General features: G+C 37.3%; 1 protein-coding gene across 13 annotated transcripts in view; it reads right to left on the bottom strand.

Annotated features, from left to right (window-relative positions):
* The window catches only part of LOC150093031 (terminal uridylyltransferase 4-like), a 621373-nt gene that overhangs the window by 287723 nt on the left and 309546 nt on the right, over positions 1–24104 (bottom strand). For all 13 annotated transcript variants that reach the window (XM_090413455.1, XM_090413456.1, XM_090413454.1 and 10 more), the window contains one exon: positions 9865–9935. In XM_090413455.1, the coding sequence (XP_090269581.1) occupies positions 9865–9935 (71 nt within the window). The remainder of the gene's footprint in view (positions 1–9864; positions 9936–24104) is intronic.

The following is a 24104-nucleotide window of genomic DNA, read 5'->3' as shown; positions in this document are numbered from 1 at the left end:
AAAAGTAGAATAAGCCTTGGTCTTGGTCTTGCACTACTTACAGGGTCAAACTTGACTTGTTTGTCTGTTTGCTTACTTGGGAAATGGAGTAAAACCAGGTTTAAAATAGCTTGGTATCTTTAACATTTATTATACCCAAGGTAAAATACTTTCTACTGTTAACTCATGTCTAATTAGTAAGTCTAATTCTAAGAATAGTGAAGAATTATAAGAATTGCCATATATGGCAATTTCAAAGATGAATGAAGAATGACGTCATCATATGGAAGTTTTGAGAGATGCATACATGCATCTACAATGGACATCTGGGCCTATATAAGGCGAGCCATTGAGAAGGACTTTGTCTTAGGATTTTCACTTTTTTCTACCTGGGTCCGTTGCCACATGAGGTCTGCTGTTGGTAATTGAAAGAGAAGCAACGTAATCCTTAGGGTTTTTGCCTTCTCTTACCTGGGTCCGCCACCACATGAGGTCCGATGTTAGTAATCAAAAGAGAAGTGTCATAAGTCTTAGGGTTTTCACCTTTTTCTACCTGGGTCTGCCACCACATGAGGTCCACTGTGGATAATCGAGAGAGAAGCGTCATAAGTTTTTCTCAATCTCTTGCCTGGGTCCACTGCCGTGAGAAGTACTGTGTCAATCATCAGAAAGAGCTGCACATTGTCACCATGTTAAGGATCTAAAAGGGCATAAAATAATCAACAACTAAGACAAAGAGGAAATTTGGCAGCAAATCAAGAATGACCAGCAGAAGGAAAGAAGGACAAAAGGGAGCATTTACGTGTGAACAAAAGATTTGTAAAAGGCAGGAGTGAACGAGAATTGTAAGTACTTATGTACATGATAATACTGAACAAAATTTGTACATCATGAGTGTCTGTTTATGGGTACAATAAGATAATATAAATTGATACTGAAATAAGCTTACTCTAGGTATGCTCAGTGTTCTCCCCAGAAATTTTTATCAGCCAGGTGGAATGAAACATTAGTCAGGCATACTAAAATCATTTTTCCATTCTTGCTCATTATTCAGCCATATCAATTCACAACATTAGCTGGGTGGTCAGTAAAACCAGTTGGGCAGTTTGCCCATTCAAAAGGTCCTGGGGAGAACATAGATGCTTTATTGTCAGTTTGTGAATATATGACTGGCAGGATAATTTAGATTGTGATTTAGCTTTAAGGAAGTAAATTAGTTTGAATTAGGAAGTAAATAGAACTAAGTTTGAATTAGGAGGAATAATTGAAAATAACAAAGAATTGTAATAAACTGTATATAACATACAAGTTAGCCCAGTCGTGAATTGACTTCGCATGCAAATTTTGTTTGCTTCCTTGGATAAAGAATGAAATCAAGACTATAATTTCTTGGGTTCTTTAATTTATAGTATTACCATCATCATCATCAAATTCCTGTCATGTACCCTCAAGGAGTGTACAGGATATGATAGTACTACATGAAAAATTTACATCATTACTAATTTCCATTCTACAATTTTCCTCCAGATCAGTCTGTTACTTGTCAAGACTCCAATATTATCAGATCTCATATTTCTGTTGTCTAAGGCGCTTTTTTACCGCATCAATCCACCTATATCTTGGTCTTCCTCTGGGTCATTTTCCAGACAACCTGGCAGAGAATACTTGTATTGCCAATCTTTCCTTGCCCATTCTTTGTTAAATGACCATACCACCTGAGATTAGCTCTGCTAACGCATTCCTGGATGCTGACAATGTCAAGTTCTTTCTTAATATCCTTGTTTTTGCCATTGATGCCATCTGTTCATGCCACTAATCTTTCTCAGGATTCTCATATCTGTGGTCTCTAGTCTTTGGTCAAGTGTTTTACTTCTGACCCAGCTCTCAGATCTATAAGTTAAAACTGGTTTGAACAATGTCTTGTATACAGCTAATTTAGTGTTCCGACTAATTTCTCCTTTATTCCATATGAATTTATTCAATTGACTTCCTACTATACCAGCTTTATTGATTCTGTTGTCTATTTCCATGTTTAATTTACCATATTCACTAAAAATCGTGCCTAAGTAGGTGAAATGTTTTACTTGTTCCATAGGTTTTCCGTTCACAACACAGTTGACATTTTCAACGATTCTACCTATTTTCATTGTCTTTGTCTTTTTATTGCTGACCTTCATACCATATCCATTACAACAGTTATTCAATTTAATCAAGGAATCTTGCAGACTTGTAGCGGATTTATTCATAAGTATAACATTGTCCGCATAAATCAAAGAGCTGACATTAACATCTCCAATTTTGATATCATGTTTAATACCACTTTCCTTCATAATGTGATCCATATAGATAATGAATAACAGAGGGGATAATGTACATCCTTGTCTCACACCAGATTTAACATCAAACCATCTTCCTGTACATCCTTCAATCTGCCGACTTCCAACTCAAATAAGACTAAGTATTGCCTTGAAATAATGCCCCATTGACACCATACAATTGTAGCGTATTGAATAGCTTCTCTCTTGGCACCTTATCATATGCCTTTTCCAGATCTACAAAACTTAAATAGAGAACTTTGTTATATTCCCATGATTTCTCCACTGTTTGTAGTAAAGTGAAGATCTGATACCGACAGCCTCTATTTGGCCTGAATCCAGCTTGTTCTTCACCAAGCTTTTCTTCTACAATTCTTCTCAACCGTTTCTCAAGTATACTTGCATATATCTTACCAGGAACACTCAGTAGGGAAATACCTCTGTAATTCTCACATTCAGTTTTATTTCCCTTTTTATATATGGGTACTATGAGAGCTCTACTCCAATCATCGGGAATTCGTCCCTCTGTCCAGGCCTTCTGAACTATGCAGTGCAGCCACTGCAAGACTTTTATATCACCATACTTCAGCATTTCTGGTTGAATATCATCTACTCCTGCTGCCTTTCCACATTTTAAGTCTTCGATGGTTTTTTCTACTTCAAGTATGGATATGAATTCCTGACTGTATGCCTGTTGACTGTTTTTTACCACTGTGCTATCACTGCTTGTTTCATTTAGCAATTTCTCCATACGTCAAGGATATCTTTTTCTCCTGTTTTCATGTCACCTTTATCATCTCTAACTCCCTTTACAGTACTCTTTCTTCCATTTCTAAGCTTCTTCAACAAACTCCAAAATATTTTGCCACCTTTCTGATATTTATTATCTATGTTCTTGCCAAAGTCCTCCCATGACTTTTGTTTAGCTAGTTTTACACAGTGTTTAGCATTCTTGCATTTGTCTCTGTATTCTCTAAGAGCACAAGCTGACTTATTTGCCAGGAACTTTTGATATGCTTTCTTCTTTTCCTTCACTGCCTCTTTAACTTCCTGTGTCCACAATGGAGTTCTGATTTTTCTATCTTTGCAGACAACCTCGCCACATGCCTCTCTGGCTGAATCAATCTGGGTTTTCTTCAAGGCTTGCCACTAAATACCTAAAGTTTGGTTCCTGTTCTCAAACTCTTTCATTTTTTCTTTAATAATCTTTGTGTATTTTAGTCTACAGTTCACATCAGAGAGTTGCTCAACTTTTATTCACTTTAAAACTTTCTTACATGTCATTCTTTTCAATATGAAATTCAATTTTATCTTGCTCAAGACTAAATAGTGATCACTTGCAATTTCAAATCCTCTGTACACTCGGGTGTCCTGCACAAGGGAGAAAACATCCCTATCAACAATAACATAGTCAATGAAACAGCGGGAGCTACATCTGGCATTTATTGATCTGGAGAAAGCATACAATAGAGTGCCAAGGCAAGAAGTCTGGAGGTGTCTGAGGGAGAAGAAGGTTCCAGAGAAATATGTCAGGTTGGTGCGGGAGATGTACAGAAATGTGAAGACAAGTGTTCGGACCTGTCTAGGACAGACAGAAAGTTTTCAAGTAACAGTTGGCTTGCATCAAGGGTCAGCGTTAAGTCCGTTTCTGTTTAATATTGTGATAGAGGTGGTGACGGAGGAGGTGAGAGAAGATGTGCCTTGGACAATGTTGTATGCCGATGACATCTTGCTGTGTGCAGATTCAAGAGAAGAAGTGGGAACTAAACTGGAAAGATGGAGAAAAGTACTGGAAGAGAGGTATGAGACTGATCAGAAGTAAGACAGAGTATATGTGTTGCACAGTGGGCGGCGGCCAGCAGACAGATCTGGAGCTGGAAGGAAATGTCATCAGGAAGGTGAGGGACTTTAGATACTTAGGTTCAACAGTGAAAGAAGATGGAGCAGCTGAGAAAGAAGTGGGATGTAGGATACAGCGAGTTGTAGGAAAACTGGAAGGAGATGGCTGGAGTGTTATGCGATAAGAGGGTGCCGATCAATCTGAAAGGCAAAATCTATAGGACAGTAGTGAGGCCAGCTATGACGTATGCGATAGAAACTGTGGCTCTGAGGAAAAATAACATCAGCAGGATGGAAGTAGCAGAGATGAGAATGCTTAGGTGGATGCGCGGTGTGACCAGAAAGGATCGTCTGAGAAATGACTATGTGAGGGGAACAGTGAAAGTTACGAACTTAGGAGCGAAGATACAGGAGGCAAGGTTGAGATGGTTTGGTCATGTGATGAGGAGGGAGGATGAATATGTGGGAAGAAGGGTCATGCAGATGGATGTGCAAGGAAGGAGGAAGCGTGGGCGGCCAAAGAAGAGATGGAGGGAGCTGGGAGAATAGGACTTGAGGATGAAGAACTTGGATGTGGTGACAGCCCAAGACAGGAGAATGTGGAGGAGACTCATCATCAACAGTGATGCCATTTAAGTGGGAGAAGCTGCAGAAGAAGAAGAAGAAGAAGAAGAATCATTTCCCACTCTGCTATTTAGATCCCTAACAAGGACTAACTTTTCCTTTTTCATTGTGTCAGATGCTTTCTCTAAATCCTCAAAAAATTCCTCCACTTCTACCTTAGTAGAACCTTCTGTGGGACCATAAGCACAAATAAGTATCATTGTCCAGTTCCCCATTCTGATATTTGCCCACATCACTCTACTTGAGACTGCCTGCCATTCAAGAAGAATAGCCTCGTATTTAGTGTTGAATACAATGCCTACACCTTCTTTTCCTTGATAGTCATTGCCTGAATATAACATTTTGTATTTATTGCTCAGAAAGATCTCACCAGTTTTGTCTTTTTTGTTTCAGTCACCCCTATTATGTTGATCTGGTACTTATCTAATTCCTCAGCTAGCTCCATTTCTTTGCCATTCAGGTTTCTTATGTTGATAGTACCGATCTTTAACTCTAGTGATGTTGAGTTGGGGTGTGCTTTCATATTTGTTCCAGTAGCTGACTTTTCGCTGTTTGCCCTGGTTCCCTGGCAAAAACAACAGGGGCCTTGTTTAACAGGGTGGCGCCTCAGCCGGCATGAAATTTTGCCATGTTGTACCATCATTTTGTAATTTGGTATAAGCCAATAAGAATTACAATTTGGTCGGCTAAATCCCAAACTGCCAGCCCATCCTCGTTCGTTCAATATCCAGGTAGATACCTAACAGGGTGCACCACGAGAAGGTGAGGATTGGACATTAGGTCAGAAGCCTTGGTCGGTTCTCCACATTCCTTTAAAGGCTATGAGGAGATCTCCTCTCAGTTATACAGCTTTGACTCTTAAGCACCCCTATAGTATAACTGAGTGAAAAAAACTTTCAACATAATAGTATAATGGTCTGAAGCATGTCATCATGGAACATGACTGTCTGATATTGTATTGCAGCATTCCATGAAAATATTGGCATATATCATATTTCTTTGTGCTGACTCTTTAAACTGCATGTGATGATTATTTTTAGGAAGATAACATGCCAATCCATATAGTCCACATTGTACAGGAGTTGTTCAAAGAATATGGGAGTGATTCCACTGTCATTTACTGTGCCTGTTCACATTTCCATAACCTCATATTTACATGATGTAGAACATCATAACCAGAATTTAGAAATATGTTCAATGTGATTCATAAATGGCCAGCATCCTAGGAATGTAGCTCCTCTCTTAGTTTTCAAACCTTTGGAGTTAACTCTTTCACACTTTATAGATGCACCATGACCACAAAAGGTTGTAAATATACAGTACATTATTAAAACACTTAAGGAATTGAACAACGTAGTTAAGGATATAAATTAAATTATACTTTAATAAATATTTTCCGATATTTCGGCAATGTCACATTGCCATCTTCTAAAGGAACTTACAAAAAAAGCACGTGCACGTAGGCACTACAAATACAGTAACTGGGAATGAAGAGATGAAGCTATTGTTCTCCTAACAGTCCTGATAGTGCCCTCTAGCGGGCTAAGTAGGTGTTCTTGGCCGTTGGGCTGAAGGTCTGCTGATGTAAGCCTCCCAAATTTGGGGCAGTCGCATACAACCAAATTTGTTGAGGTTTGGAGAATTTCTTAGGACTGAGGCTGATTCCATAAATAGTCTTTCGTATTTGTATTTGCTACGGTGTATTACTGTAGCTTTCTTCCACCGTATTCTGTGGCGTGTATCCAGAGCATGGTCCGCAAGACCAGAATGGCTGTACTTGTGAAACCGGATGTAGTCCTTGTGTTCAGAAATTCTGATATTCGCTGTCCTGCATGTTTGGCCAAAGTAAGACAGATTACAACTGCAAGGGACCTGGTATACACCAGGTAGGTCTAGGGGAAGTGGTTGGTCTTTAGTGGAGCGGATAAGGGATGCCAATTTTCTGTAAGGTTTGTAACAGGAGATCAGGTCATGCTTTTTTAAGATTTTGGTAATCTTTTCCGAGGTGCCTCGGATGTAGGGAATGATGATGGATTTAGAGTAATCCTTGTTGTGGAGGCGGGAGGGGATCTGTGGTTTGTAGGTTCTAATATCTTTTGGACTTTTTTTGGGGGGGTAGCCATTGGCTGAGAAAGTGTTGAGGATGTGATTTAGTTGTGTTTAGGGCCAAGTCGTTTGAACAGATTAGTTTAGCCCTGTTGTATAGTGTTTTCACTACTCCATATTGTTGTGAGGGGGGGGGGATTGTTGGTGAATGTATCTGCCTGTATGGGTGGGTTTTCTGTAAACTGAGAAAACCAAGGTTCCATTAGGCTGGCGGGTGACTAGTGTGTCTAGGAAAGGGAGGCTGTTTTTTTCCTCTTTTTCCAGGGTGAATTTGATTCTGGGGTGTTGGTTGTTTAAGTGTGTTAAGAAGAAGAGAAGTGTTTCAGAGCCATGTGGCCAAATAGCGAACACATCATCGACGTAGCGAAGCCATATGGTTGGTTTTTGTGGGGCAGAGGCTAAGGCTTTTTCTTCCAAGGTCTCCATAAAGAAATTGGCCAAGGGTGGGGAGAGTGGTGAACCCATGGCTGTCCCCTCTATTTGTTTGTAGAATTTTCCTTGCCAAACGAAATAGCCTGAGTTCATTGTGAACTGAAATAAGGCTGAGATATCGGGAGAAAATTTAGCTTGGATTAGCTCTAGAGGTTCCTTGAGTGGGCCATTTGTGAATAAAGAGGAGACGTCAAAACTGACCATTATGTCAGTATGTTGGAGTGTAAGGTTTTCTATGCTGGCTTTGAAATGGGCTGAGTTTTTTATGTGTGATGGTGTGTTGCCAGTATAGTATGTGAGCTCTTTGGCCAAATGTTTAGCTAATTTGTATATGGGGGAATCAATGCCATCCACTATGGGACGTAATGGCACATTTTCTTTATGTAATTTTGGGGGTCCGTAAATACGGGGGGGGGGGGGGGGTAGAGTTAAATGGCTTTAATCTGTTGGTAACTTCCACAGGCCAAGAAATGACTCTCTTAAGGAGCCTGTGAGAAGTTTTCTAATTTGAGAGTTGGTGGGATTGTAATTGATGGGGAGGTAAGTAGAAGAGCATTCAGCTTACCTGTGTAGTCCTTTTGGTTTAGGACTACAGTTGCGTTTCCCTTATCCGCTTTGGTGATAACTATTTCTTTATTATTCTTCATTTCCTGTAGAGCTTTATATTCCTTGTTGGATATGTTGGATTTTGGTGGGACTGCTTTGGAAAGGACACAAGCTACATCCAGTCTCACACTGTTGGCGACTTGATGTGGAAGGTGGCGGATTCCGCGTTCGATCTGGATCATAATATCCTCACTGGGTATTTTTTTTGGGAGCAATCACGAAGTTGTGGCCACGTGACAGCGCATTGATTGCTTCAGGCTGACTGAAGAAAGGTTGATTACGGTATTGGTAGCAAGTTTTGGAAGGACGGTAGAGTTCTTTTTTAATTTTTCGAATTTTTTCATCTGTCGGCCTCGTATTTTTTTAAATTCTTTGTCGGCAGCGGTACATGAGACGTCACATAAAATCGACCAAAGTTCGTGGTTTAAAGTGCATGAAAGCTCATCTTCGACAGCACGAATAGCTTCGTTAATGTCCCCTAAGAGAAAACGCGTGGCGGTGATTTGTTTGCGTAGTAACGCGTAGCTGGCGCAGTTATATATTCGAAGAGCTTTTTTTGAAACAAAACGGTCCTTGAATTTTACAAAGTTCGGGATTACTTTATTATCCCGGCAGCGTTTCATGAAAGTTAGACGATTTAATTGTCTAGACAGCTTCAACTTCAATTTACCGTATTGGCGGGCCTTCCGTGCGATTGTATCTCCGTGGATGATGTTGATTCTCGTAGACAGGCTTATACGTTTGTTAGGCATTATTAAAACACTTAAGGAATTGAACAACGTAGTTAAGGATATAAATTAAATTATACTTTAATAAATATTTTCCGATATTTCGGCAATGTCACATTGCCATCTTCTAAAGGAACTTACAAAAAAAGCACGTGCACGTAGGCACTACAAACACAGTAACTGAGAATGAAGAGATGAAGCTATTGTGCTCCTAAAAGTCCTGATGGTGCCCTCTAGCGGGCTAAGTAGGTGTTCTTGGCCATTGGGCCGAAGGTCTGCTGATGTAGGCCTCCCAAATTTGGGGCAGTCGCATACAACCAAATTTGTTGAGGTTTGGAGAATTTCTTAGGGCTGAGGCTGATTCCATAAATAGTCTTTCGTATTTGTATTTGTTACGGTGTATTACTGTAGCTTTCTTCCACCGTATTCTGTGGCGTGTATCCAGAGCATGGTCCGCAAGACCAGAATGGCTGTACTTGTGAAACCGGATGTAGTCCTTGCGTTCAGAAATTCTGATATTCGCTGTCCTGCCTGTTTGGCCAAAGTAAGACAGATCGCGTAGTAAAGTTTTACATTAGTATTAGTATTAGATACAGTACATTAGTATTAGTATTGTGAGTAGACCAAAGGTTATATAATCTGGAAACTACTCTAGAGACCAAACATGGATCTTCTTCGGGACATTTCAGGCCTCTAATAAAAAGGGTGGTGGTTTTACACCAGGATATATGACATTCATCTACTTCCTGAAGACATTCACAACCATCCATGGCAACAGGTTCTGGGATTCACACCCAGAGCCTGTTGATTGAAAAGTATGTATACTATCGACTTAGCCAAACTGCACAAAGTTGCAACTGAAGAATTCTACAGGAATATATACAAGCACACAAAGACCATGCATAATCAATTTGTTAAAGGCAAAAAATGCAGGAATTTTGAAACCAGTGAAAACTAAAGGAAGTTCTATATATGAAAATGGTGTTCCTAATAAAGAAGCCATCATTTAATGTTCTATGTGCCAAAGCAAACAAAAAATTACTTTCACAACAACTGATTTCACATAATTTATATTTTTATATCATGATTCATATTATAAAATATCAAAAGAATGAAGAAATAAAAATAGTTTATCCCCAAGGAATAAAAAAAAAAATATTCTTCAAGAATTGCTGAACATTTTCATTTATCAGAAAGCACTGAGAAAGATTATTTATACAATCCTTTTCCCTTACCTTTCCTTGTGTAAATAAGTAACCACGAAACTGATATTTCAATTTATCTTCAGATTTTTTTCCAGCGATATCTGAAAATGATGATCACAGAATAAATGAAATCAAAACAGATTAACAGATTATCTTAATACCTCAGTTACATATTTGAGACACCGATTGTAAAACTTGAGATTTTGAGTCATGTACTTCACATTTTTCAATGCTTCAGTGTCAGTTTTATTTCAGTTAAATTCCTAGTATGTTCATATGGTCTCTATGAAAAAGAATAAATTACATTATACCTTCCCCTAATTACTTGCAAGTACTTTTGTTTTTTTTTTAAACCTCAAGGTTATCAAATTAAGAAGTGATATTACTATCATGGTATGTGTGTGATTCAAATTTATCTCTCTTTTTTTTTATCTTTATATGATAACAAAATCAGAAACATCAGAATGTCCTATTAGTGATGATTTGTGCTTTGCAAGCCGGTAAATATATTATTATTCAATACAAAAGAAACAATATCCCAATTCAAATAATCTAGCATGATAAAACAATCATCTTATGTTGCTGATGTTTCATCAACATAAATAAATAAAACCAAGTATACCATCACAGCATACGTGTGCTTCAGATTTATTTATCTTTATTAAAAAAAAATCATAACATTGCCCTATTAGTGTTATTTATGCTTTGCAAGCTGATAAAACACATTATTATTTAACTGAATGATGACATATAGCATAAAGTCATCATCCTATGTTAGTAGAACCCAAATCAAGCAAAAATCATAGTGTGTGCTTTTTTGTGAGTCAGGAAAGAAAATGAAACACTCTCTTAATCTCAACAAGGATGACTAGATTAATTTGCATAATATTTTGAAGACAGTCATTTTAACTTAACAACTTATGCTAACCCATGCAAAGGTATTTGTTACATGGGAATAGTTATTTGAGAGTGAGATAATTGAGAGATTACATTACTTATTAACAATTTACATTTATAAACATGAACTAATAATAATAATTATTATTATTAGATATCCATGAAGTCAATGACTCATTGCAGGAGGTCCTCAATCACATATGATGAGCCAAACAGCTCATCACACAGTGACTTGAATGTATCCGCTGTCTCCATACTCACCATAATTTCAAGCAATGCATTCCAACCAACCACAAATTTCCACACAAAAAACTCCTCACATCCTTGTTCATACATTCCTTATACAACTTCCAGGGATAGCCTCTTGTTATCCATCCATTCTACAAAAACATGACCCACATTATTAGATATATGAAGAGCCAAAGGACCCACATTAATCTGGTAATAACCTCTCACCAACTTATAGGTCTTGATCAGGTCCACCCCACACACACATCCTTCTATCCACTAGACTCTGCAATTTATGTTCCCTCTATCTGTCTTCATATTCTACATTCCAGAAATCACCTTAGTCAATTGTCTCTGAATCCATTCCAACATCTCTTAATCATCAAATTTCTGATATTTACCCTCGGGGGTTTACAGGATAATTATGTTAGTACTATGATACATGAAAAAGTTATACCATTACTAACTTCCAATCATTAGTTATTAGTTAATCTGTTATCTGTCAAAATTCCATTATAAATGTTATATTTCTGTCTTTTAAGGTATATAAAGTAAAGTATAAGGTATACTCGATACTCTATTATATCAATCCATCTACACCTTGATCTTCCTCAGAGTCTTTTTCTTGCCAACCTGGCAAAGAATGCTTGCTTTGCTAATCTTTCCTCTATTAAGTGACCATATCACCTGAGATTAGCTCTACTAACACATTTCCAAATGCTAATAATGGCAAGTTCTTTCCTAATATCCTCATTTTTAATGTGATACTACCATTGAGGGCATCTGTTCACTCCTAATCTTTCTCAAAACTATAATATCAGAAGTATCCAGTCTTTGAGCAAGTGTTTTATTTCTAACCTAGCTCTCAGATCCATAAGTTATAAATTGACTTGAATACAATCTTGTATACAGTTAGTGTTTTCACCAATTTCTTTCTTATTCCATATAAATTTATTCAGCTGACTTCCTACGATACCAGCTTTATTAATTCTGCTAATCTAGTTCCATATTTAAATTACCATCTTCACTAAAAACTGTGCCTAAATAGCTGAAATGTTTTACTTGTTCTATAGGTTCATGAAACTTATTACAACAGTTATTCAATTTAGTAAGGAAATTTTGCAGACTTGTACTGGATGTATTCAGAAGTATATCAGCTGCATAAAGCAAAGAGCTAACATCACCAATTTTGATATCAGATTTAATACTACTTTCCTTCATAATGTGATCCATATAAATAATAAATGACAGTGGAGATGACGTGCACTCTTGTCACACACCTAATTTTATCTCAAACCACCTTGCTGTACCTCCTTCAAGTCTAATTGATGATATACAGCTTAACTAGAGACTATTTAAGCTATAAGTATTCTGTAATGCTTCATATAATGTTCCATTTACACCATATAATAACTAGAGCATTTTGAAGAACCTTCCTTGTGGCACCTTGTCATATGCCTTTTCCAGATCAACGAAACTTAAATACAGATCCTTGTTATATTCCCAAGATTTCTCAACTATCTGTCTTAAAGTGAAAATCTAATCTTGACAACCTCCAGTTGATTTGAATTTGGCTTGTTCTTCAACAAGCTTCCTTTCCACAATTGTTCTTTCAAGTTTTTTTTATACGTTTCTCAAGTATAGCTGCATAAATCTTACCAGGAACACTCAGTAAAGAAATTCTGCTATAATTCTCACATTCAACTTATTTCCCTTTTTATAGATAGATATTATGAGAGAGCCCTGCTCCAGTCATCCAGAATTCAACCCTCTTACCATGCCTTCTAAATTATGCAATGCAGCCACTGCAAAACTTTTATACCTCCACATTTGAGCATTTCTGGTCAAATTTCATTTACTCTTGCTGCCTTTCCACATTTCAGGTTTTGGATGATCTTTTTCCTTCAAGTATGGATATGTATTCATGATTGCATTTCTGTTAAGAGTATTATCATTAATATTACGTAACACCTCCAGGGAGTCCAAAGACTCATCGAGGAAGGGCACCTACTCTGTCTCCACCAATCCATCCATCGCAACTACCTTCATCATCTACACCAATGCCATCTACCACCGACTACGACCACTATTTTCACAGACAAACATCCATGCCCACAGTGGGATGCGAACCTGCAGCCTTTTGGCTGGGAAGTGGATACACTAACCACTGTTGGGAGTATTTTTACCACAGAGCCGACAATGTTTGTTTTATGTAACAGTCTTTCAAAATAATTATGCCCAACATCTACAATATCTTTATCTTCAGGTTTTGTGTCACATTTATCATCTCTGATTCCTTTTACAGTACTTTTTCCTGAATAATGATTTTTCTATCCTTACAGACCTCACCACATTCCTCTCTGGCTGAATCAATCAAAACATTCTCTTCAGGATTTGCCATTTAATCTCCAAGGTTTGGTTCTTTTTTTCAAACTCTTTCATTTCTTCTTCAATGATGTTTGTGTATTTCAGTCTACAGTTAACCTCTGTAAGATGCTCAACCTTGATTTGTTTTAAAACTTTCTTACACACTCTTCTTTTCAATAAGAAATTTAATTTTATCCTATGAAAAACTAAATAGTGATCATTTTTCATTTCAAATCATCTGTATACTCTTATGTCCTGAACCAGCAGGAAAACATCACTATCAATTATAACATGGTCAATGAGACTTTTCTTATTTCTTGCATCTTTTCTCCATTCGAATTGTGCACATTTTTATGTTGGAACATGGTGTTAGTAATAACTAATTCATGTCCTGAACAGAAATCCAGCAAGCATTTACCATTATTATTAGCTTTGCACTTTTCTCCCAATTTTCAAAAAACTTTTCTATATGTCTGGTAATTATATCCTACTCAGCTGTTTAGATTTCCTATAAGGACAACTTTTCCTTTTCATTGAGCCAGCTGCCTTCTCTAATGCCTCAAAAAATTCCTCCATTTCTTCTTTGGTAGAACCTTCTGTGGGACCATGACACAAATGTCTTTGTTCAGTTCCCTATTCTAATATTTGTCCACATCACTCTACTTGATATTGCCTGCCACTCAAGAAGATTATCCTCATATGTAGTGCTGAATACTATGGCTACTCCCTCTTTTCCCCAATTGTTATTAACAGAATATAGCATTTTTTTTTTTTTTGCTGCTTAAAAAGAACTCACCTGTTTTTGTCTTCTTTGTTTCAGTGACACCTATTATGTTAATCTGGTACTTATCCAATTCTTTTTCTAGTTCGATTTATGATTCTTATGTTGATGGTATAAACTTAAACTCTGTTAACGTTGAGTTGAGACAAGTTCTGTGATTTGTTTGCGTAGCTTAATTTTTGATGTTCGCCCTGGTTCCTTGATGAAAGCATTGGGAACCTTGTTTAACTAACTGATGTCCCAGCTAGCATGAAGTTCTGTATACACTGAGGTATAAGCCAATAAGAATACAATTTGTTCAGCTAAATCCCAAATTTTCAGCCCATCCTCATTCGTTCTGTATCCGGGTAGATACCTAACAGGGTGTATCACAAGAAGGCGAGGATTGGACATTAGGTCAGAAGTCCCAGTGAGTTCTCTAATGTTTAAGCACCCTTAAACATCTCTTCATTATTTTGAAAACTCTGTGACCAAATCTGCACACAGTAATCCATGTGGTTTGATCAAAGACTAATATAATGGAATCATAATATCCATACTCCTACATGTCAGTGTTCTCCACATCATTCTCATTATGTGCTGTGCTGTCTGCACAGTTTTAGTGAAATGTCCCCAAAATTTCAGATCTTTATCCACCACCACCTCTAGATCTGATTCACCTCAACCTCCTCTAAGATATCTTTTTATCTCTTGTGGTCAGTGTCACTCAAGAGGTGGCATACTAGAGAGGTTATTAGATATCTGGAAGGATAACTAACGTTTTCATATTTAGTTGATAATATTAGGTTAATTTATTGTAGTTTTTGTTTTAAACGGATTTGTGATTGACTGAGTTAATTAGTTTGTAAGTAAGCATTGTATTTTTTTTTAAAATATGATATTGTTGACAAGGCACCAATGTGTGATAGAACAACGGCGACAAAGACCACATTGTTGGACAATTTGATTTTGCGGGATTTTTTGCAGTGCAGCGTGTGTATGAGACGTATGCATTGCAAAAATTAAAGGACATGTGGAAGAAAATTGAAACAGGAAAAAGAGTGTGTGTATTAAATGTTTAAAAAGTGAGTACCAATTAGGTGATAAGAATGGAGCAAATGTTAGTAGAGTGGACAGTATCAACAGTAGGATGGAAAACGTCAGAATTAATGTCAATCATGTAACAGCAGAAATACAGAAAATGAAATGGACATAAATAAAAACATAGCATGCTTGAATGTTATTTTTCACAAGACAAAGTATAAAATTGAAAAATTGCAGAAGTCACAAGAGATTAGCAGGGCCGAGAAGAGAAAGAAGCAGGTGGTCCGAAATAATAATAAAGATAAGTGAACAAAACAGAAAAACAAGTAAAGGAGAAAATTATGCATGGAGATCAAAGATCAGGAGAGAACTTAATGATAGCGTGACAAAATCATGTTTCCCTGGTTCAAAAATTCATAACGAGAAAAATGCATAAAAGTAATGCGAAGAAACTTATTGTCTTCATTGGCACAAATGATTTGAGAGGCAAGAAATATTCTATGAAGGAGGATATAAAGAAATTATTAGAAGAGGCAAAAATAAAGAAAAAGAAGGTGATGACTATGTCTCCTGCAATGCTATGACAGAGTCAAACTGAGGATGAGGGCATAGGTAGCTACTGAATCAATACTGAGCTTGTGCAGATGAAATGATGTAGGATTTGTGGATATGTGCTCTGTTTTTGATGGAAAGATGGATTTATATAATGATGATGCATCAAAATAGTTTTGGTGTTAGGTGTCTAGAGAGAGAGCTTTGTTCACCAAACATGCTGCTATGCAAATTCAGGAAAACTTAAGCAATTAGGAAGGAAGTAGATGAGTTTGTGGGAAGGCAATCATGAGGCGAGTTAGTGAGAATGACCAAATGCCAAATCTAGTCTCTCAAGCAAAAATAATGAACGAAGTAGTCACAATTGAGGAAGTGAAGGTGGGGGGGGCTAAAGTAATGCTGCAGTTTCTATATACTAATGCCAAAATTATCTGGAACAAGAGGGAGAAGTTTTTTGCACTGATTAGTGCAACCTTGCCAAAAGCTATAGACATTAGTGAGACTTGGCTAACAACAGATGATATAGTTATAGGGAGAGAATGTGAAGGGTTTAGTATTTTCAGGGAAGATATGATTGGGGGAGGTACTGCTGATGATAGCAGAAGAATTGAAGCCAAAAAGAATTGGAGATAGGCAGGAATGTGGCTGTTCATTTGAAGCAGTCTTTGGTTATTGCTATAGCCCAGGGAGTTTCACAGATGATCTGGAAGACATGCATCAGCAAATTAGTACAATGAGTACAGGTCAAGTGATTATTATGAGGCGACTTCAATCACAAATAAAATCTTTGATAAGTCTTGATATTGCCTGCCACTCAAGAAGATTATACTCATATGTAGTGCTGAATACTATGGCTACTCCCTCTTTACCCTGATTGTTATTGCCAGAATATAGCATTTTCTGGAAAGGAAGAAAGATCACATGGTAGGAAAGAAATGGAATTTCTACACCTACTGAGAAATAATTACTTGAGGCAGTATGTGATTGAGTGGACAAGGGGAGTGAGAGTATTGGACCCTGTCATAGCATCAGAAGAGCTACTCATAACCAAGGTGACACACTGCCTCCGAGTGGCGAAAGTGACCATGCAGTCTTCATGAGAGAGAGAGAGAGAGATTGTAACAAGCTTAGGAGAAAGCTTAAATCTGTGCCATGCCATAAAACTGTGCAGGATAAGGATGTTAGAAGTGCATTGGGGATAGTCAAGGATCATTTAGGGGAAGCAATATTAAATCGTATACCTAAGATAAGGAGAGTTTATCATATAGCAGTTACATGAATAAATAATATCATTAAGCATGAGCTACAGAAGAAGAATATGCTGTGGAGGGTATATAAAGAGAAAGGTGACCAGCAAATTAATGAACCGTACAAGACTCAGGCAAGAAAGATGACCAGCATGGCAAGGAAGACAAAATCATATTCAGCCGAGCATGCCTAAGCAAATCCCAAAGAGTTCTTTCGTTATGTGGCAAGTAAGAGGAAGAATGACTATGGAAGATTAACCTTAATGAGTGATGATGGTCATGAGGAAACAGAAGCGGATAAAATAGTTGAGTTACTGAGTGACCCCTTTGGAAGGATATATCATCCTAGTGAGGTTACTCCGTGACAGACACTACTGTGGGAGCAGAGGTGGGTGAATTGGAAGTTCTTATGATAATGCAGAATCTCAATGTAAATACAGTTGTGGGATTAAATGAGGTATCAGCTAGGGTTTTTCAAGAATGAGCAAGGGAACTGACATTGCATTTGACTAGGAGGTTTAATTTAAGTCTCAGCTCTGGTAGAGTTCCAAGGAAGTGGAAAGAGGGCAAAATAATTCCCTTGCATAAAGGAGGTTGTAAAGACTGTAGTAGCAAATTATAGACAATCAGTATCTCAGGTGTGGTAGTAAAAGTACTGGAAAAATTGGCCAATAAAAAGAATTCAACAATGGGTGGATAAGAATAGGATACTGTATGAGGGACAGCATGGCATTGTGAAGTGTCAGTCATGCCTTAGTAATTTACTAACTTTTTTTTATAATAGAGTAACAGCTGAGATGGATAAAGGAAATGGTCACGCAATGATTCTGCTGTATTTCACAAAGGCACCTGACTGAATACCACATGGAACTCTGTTATGCAAATTATAACAAATAGGGATGCAGAGTCAAGGTGAAAACAGATGACTAGTGGTGTGTTGCAAGGCTCAGTGATGAGACAGTAGTGTTTAATTTGTACATAAATGATATAGGAAATAACCTGGAAGGAAATATTCATTTGTGAATATTTCCTTTCAGTATGAGTTAAATAGACTGTCAATATGGGCAAAAGATAATAATTATCAGTTTAATGTGGAGAAATGTAAAGTTATGCATTTTGGAATAAACAGATTACAAGCTGTGCACCACGTTGATGGGACTGTACTCCAGGAAATAGATGAAGCTGAAGATTTAGGGGTGGTGGTGGTAGACAGAGAGTTAAAGTTTATATATAAGGTGCCTCCATGGAGTCAAAAGACTCTTCGCAGACATATTGCTTAGTTTAGAAGTTTAGAGGACATATTGCTAAGGTTGCTAAATTAGCTCATTAGATTACTTGGCTATTGAAGAACACACAAGTAGAGATAAGGAAATTGTTATTCCTCTTTATAAGGCTTTGTTATATCCACAATTATATTACTGTGCTCAAGTCTGGTCTCCTAGGTTTCTTAGGGATACGGAAGTGGGGGGGAGAAGATTCAGAGGTAAGTGACCAAGATGGTAAGTGGTGTGTGGAATTTCCCTATGAAGATAGATTAAGGGTGTGTGTTGATTGCAGAAGTTGGTTGATTGGAGAAAAAGAGGAGATATGATAAAAACATTAAAGTTGTTTGAAGGGTTTTACAGGATTGATGTAGGGGAATTGTTTCAGCACTTGGCTAGAAGGGCCAGAAGTGTCATCCCCAGAAGTTGAATAAAGTTGTGGCTAGTAGGGGTGTGAGGACTAGATTTTTTTTTTGCATGGAGTTGTGAATGAGCGGAATGGGTTGCCAGAGTCAGTTGTGAGTGCTTTGTCTGTTACTGGGTTTGAGGAGAGGTAATGATAGATTGTGTGAATAGTTTAGGTCTCCCACAATGGGTGTTTGGACTCCATGGAAGGTGACTGTATAGGTTGCTCACCAGCATTATTCTCTGCATCCAACCTTGCTTCCCAAACTTTAAAACCTTACACTTGGCAACGATGAAGCAGCAGCCCATTTATTTTCCCATTCACAAAGTCTGTTCAAGTTCTCTACGGAGGATCGCTTATCACATGCATGGCTACAACATCCATTCTACTCCTTATAGTTCTTCCCAACTTTGCATCACTGCAAATAACTGTATATCACCATTAAAGTCCTTCCCAATATCATTTACATACAAATTAATCAGCAACAAACCCAATACAGATCCTTGGGGCACATCACTGGTGACTTTCCTCCTCCTCCTCTGGGATATTGCTTCCCCCCATATACAACTTGCTGATACCTATCAGACAGCCATTTTCCAATTCAGTACACAACTCTACTATCCAACCCATCTGCTTGTCATATCCTAATTCTGTAGTCCTCTCTTTGAGAGGGCTACAATTGAATACTAGAGAGATATGATGCAAGATATTTCCTGTTGCCTTCCTTGCCCTAAGTATTTATGACTGTAGCCAAGTATGTTCATGGGACTTGTTTGCTTGTTTTGAGGGATGAAAAAACCTGAGTTACCAGGAGAAAAAATCCACTACTCTGTGACTTTCCTCCTCCTAAAGCCCTTCCCAATATCATTTACATACAAATTAATCAGCAACAAACCCAATACAGATCCTTGGGGCACATCACTGGTGACTTTCCTCCTCCTCCTCTGGGATATCGCTCCCCCATATACAACTTGCTGATACCTATCAGACAGCCATTTTCCAATTCAGTACACAACTCTACTATCCAACCCATCTGCTTGTCATATCCTAATTCTGTAGTCCTCTCTTTGAGAGGGCTGCAATTGATTACTAGAGAGATATGATGCAAGATATTTCCTGTTGCCTTCCTGCCTTCCTTGCCATAAGTATTTATGACTGTAGCCAAGTATGTTCACGGGACTTGTTTGCTTGTTTTGAGGGATGAAAAAACCTGAGTTACCAGGAGAAAAAATCCACTACTCTGTATGAGACTGGTTAATTCACCTTTAGTCGAAAAAAACCAGATAAAGGTTCCTCACATCATGGACAGGAATTGAACCCAGGTCTTTCCGACCAAAGGTCTTCATCTATACTGACTGAGCTACGGAGGCTCGCTTGTCATATGGCTATTTATTAAAGGCCTCAGCAAAACCTAAAAATATCACCACGTATGCTTCCTCTTTGTCCAATGCACTTTGTTATATAACTTAATTTATAACTTAGCTAAAAGAAAACTTTCCTTGAGCAAGCCCATGCTGTCCATCAAAGAGAATGCCATCATCAATCCATGAATTCTGATCCTCAGTAGCCTCTCTAACACCTTTACAATATAATGTGTATAGAAATGGAGAATATTGCAATGTGGGTGGGGAAGTTGAGAAAAATGAACTGTTTCAAATGCCAGAAATATCAGAAATAAGGGGGATGGCTTAAGTAATTGAGTTTATTTGCCCCCAAATCATTGGAATAAGTGAAATATGGTTGAATTGAGATGCTATTGTAACGGGAATAGAAATGGGAGGATACAGTATTTTTCGTGAGGATAGAAAGGACAAGAAGGAAGGGGGAGTGCTGCTGATGATAGCAGGGGAATGAAGTTCACATAAGGTAGACATGAAAGAGGGAAATAGTGGCACTGGTGATGAGGCAGTGTGGTGTGAAGTGGAGGCTGACAGGAAGACATATTTAGTTGGATGTTTTTACAAGCCAGAGAATATGGAGAGTGGTGACGAAGAAACATATAAACAACTTGGAGATTAGTAAAAAAAGGAAGGTAATTATTATGGGCAAATTTAATTATGGCAGTATAGACTGGATTGAAGAAATATCATTTGGAAATAAGGAAAATGAATTTCATGAGTTCTTGAGAGATCACTATCTCAAGCAACATGTAAAGAAGGGCACATGAGGATCGAGAGTTCTAGATCTGATCATTTCATCAGAGGATATAATTGAGAATGGGCTTCACATTTTCCTCCAGTTGGTTAAAGTGATCATGAAGTGATCACCTCAGTTGTGGCTAGCTATATGCAGACTTCCATGGGGAAAGGATATATGTAGAATTATAAGTTTAGGAGCTTAGGAAACGGCTTGAAGCTATAGCATGGAATGAAGAAGTGGGCAGTATGGAAATAATGCTGCTTGGGAACTGACAAAGAAATACATAACAGCATCAATGTGTGAATGTATTCCGAAGGCCAAAAGGCTGAATAAGGTAGGTGTATTATGGATCAAGGAGAGATTTAAGCATGAAATCTGGAAGAAGAAGGTACTATGGAGGTAGTAGAAGATGAATAATAGTAATAATCAGTTTCATGAAGAGTATAAAGAACAAGCAAGGAGAGTGACTCAGTTAGTAAGGAAAACAAAAGTACAACATGCACAGAAATTGCCAAGTGAAGCAAATAAAAACCAGAGATTTTTTTAGATATGTGGCAAAGATCAATTTATAATGTGTTTCATTCTGATCAGGGATCATGAGGAACTTAAGTGTAGAGGACATAGAAGAGAATGGCTTAATTGTGAGTGAGCAGGAGGTATTTGAGGAAATAGATAACCTCGATATCAATAAGGCGATAGGATTTGATGACATATCATCACGCATCTTAAGGGAATGTTCCCGGGAATTGGAAGTAGCACTGGATTGGTTTAATAAGAGTTTTACAACAGCACAGGTTCCAAGGGAGTGGAAAGAAAGCAAAATTGTTCCACTGCATAGAGAATAAGGCTGTGGCTTCAAATCTATATTCTGGAGTTGTGGTGAAGATACTAGAGAAATTGGTGAGAAGTCAGATGCAGACAGGAGTTGAAAACAGCAGTATTATTTTTGGTTATCAGCATGGGTTTGTTAAGGGGGAGATCATGTTTTACTAACTTACTTATGTACTATAACAAGGTGACAAATACCTTGCTCAGGGGATATGCATATACAGTGTGTGCTTGGATTTTGTAAAAGCTTTTGATAGGCTCACACACAACAAACTATTTAATAAATAGTTTGTTGTGTGTGAGCTTATTCTGAAGTCTACTTCCAAATTTAATTTGACATTTAAAAACTGTGTCTAAATAGCTGAAATGTTTTATTTATTCTATAGGTGTTCACAATTGAGAATGCAGATGAAGTTCACTATATTTCTGTTTATTTTCATAGTTTTTATCCTTTTATTGCTGATTTTCATGCCAATTTTTTACACCATAATTCAATTTAGTTAAAAAATACTGGACAATTGCGCTGGATGGGTTGAGAAGTACAACAACAGCATCTGCATATAGCAAAGAGCTAAGTTGGATATCTCCAATTCTAACATCAGATTTAATGCCACTTTCTTTCATAATGTCAATCATATAGATGATGAATAAAAGTGGAGATAATGTGAAACCTTGTCATACCACTGATTTTAAATGAAACCATCTACCCATATTTTCTTAAATTCTAACTGCTGACTTAGAACAAATATAGACTAAACTGCTCTGTATAATGTTCTATTTGCCCCATATAATTATAGTGTTTTGAAAAGCTTTTCTCTGGGCACCTTGTCGTATGTCCATGATTCCTTAACTGTTTGTCATAAAGTGAAAATCTGATCTTGACAACCTTTAATTGGCCTTTGAATGAATCCAACTTGTTCTCCAGGTCTTTTTTACAGATCAGAACTATCAGAGTTCGACTCCAATCTTCTGAAATTTGACCTTCCAAGCAGGCCCTCTAAATTATGCAATGCAGCACAATAAAACTTCTTTGTGTGAGAAGTTTTCAGTATTGAGACCACATAATGATGTAAATAAAGAGTTTAATAAAAATAAACAATTAAAACATCCCATGAAAAAACACGGTGGTGAGATTCATCACTCTTTTGGCATTTGTTATGTAGACCAGACAGGAAGGTTAGGAGAGATCCACATCTGAAATGAAAAAGACATTGAAAAAAGAAGCATAAATCAGTCCTGGCATTCCACACACTACTACAGGCCATCAAGTACTAATAAAATGTCATATATTGATCATAACTGTTTTGCAAGAAAGTTTAAAGAAGCCTTGCAAATGCTTAGGATCCCTACACAATGCAATAAAAATCAAGGCTTAATTTTACATTGAGTATGGTCTGCTTTCATCAAAAATGTAGCTGCCACAAACCTAGAATATAACATGCGTGATACAGAATGTGAGCAACAATTAGCAATGTTCCAACATGCATACAGTAATGAATTTACCATTTGCATTCTGGTTTATCAATTATATGTAACATATGTGAAGTTATCAAAACTTCTAATATATGCAATTATTTGTTATTAGGCTTTTGTTATGTAAAACTTTCATGTATCACTACTCCTGATGATGTAAGTCTTACAACATACAAAACTTGTTAGATTTTAATTGCTTATTAAACTCCTTATTTATAATAGAATGAGGTCTCAATATCGAAACCTCCCACAGATCTGCTAACTCCAGAAATTTACATTTGCAAAACTTCTCAGTCTCTATATTTGAGCATTTGTGGTTAAATATCTGTAATCCATTCCAGCTGCCTTTGTGTATTTCAGGCTTTTGATAGATTTTTCTATCTCAAGTATTGATATGTACTCCTGCTTACATTCCTCTTCAATATTTTCTACCACTGTTCTCTTACTGCTTAACAATCTTTCAAAGTAATTAATGAAGATATCCAGAATAGCTTTAGTTTCAGTTTCCATTTCACTTTTATCTTTCATTCCTTTTACTATACTCTCATTAATAAGCTTTTTCAAGTAAAGTCCAGAGCATTTTGTCAGCTTCCTGATACATATTTTCTATATTCTAACCAAAATCTTCTTGTGACTTTTGTTTAGCTATTATTATTAAGAGAGACCTCCAAGGAGTCAGGGACTCATCAAGAGAGGCAACATGCTACATGCACCAGCTATCCAGTGGTGTAGCTAGAGCTTTTGGCACCTGGGGCAGTCCCTGAGTTTGCTGCCCCTCTCAATACACACCAAAAATATTACAAAAAGTCAAAACAACGTATAGGGAAATGCATTAAAACACTATGTTTATTTTTGAAGTAAAACTTGAATTTCAACATTCTAAAATGTTATTTTTCTTGCTTTTCTATTAGAAAAATCGTCGATGACATTGGCTTTCATAGTAATGTAGGTAATTCTTAATCAATTTTATTTAGAAAAACTCCTCTCACAACTAGCAACACTTACAACAATTGTGAGGAAAATTCACAGTAGTATTACAATATTTGGAAATGAGTTCTTGTGACTGT

Source organism: Typopeltis vanoorti, chromosome 24 (assembly GCF_054136105.1).
Source record: "Typopeltis vanoorti isolate ZY-2024b chromosome 24, IOZ_Tvanoo_1.0, whole genome shotgun sequence".
Lineage (NCBI taxonomy): Eukaryota > Metazoa > Arthropoda > Arachnida > Uropygi > Thelyphonidae > Typopeltis > Typopeltis vanoorti.
This window is presented reverse-complemented; position numbering and strand designations above follow the sequence as displayed.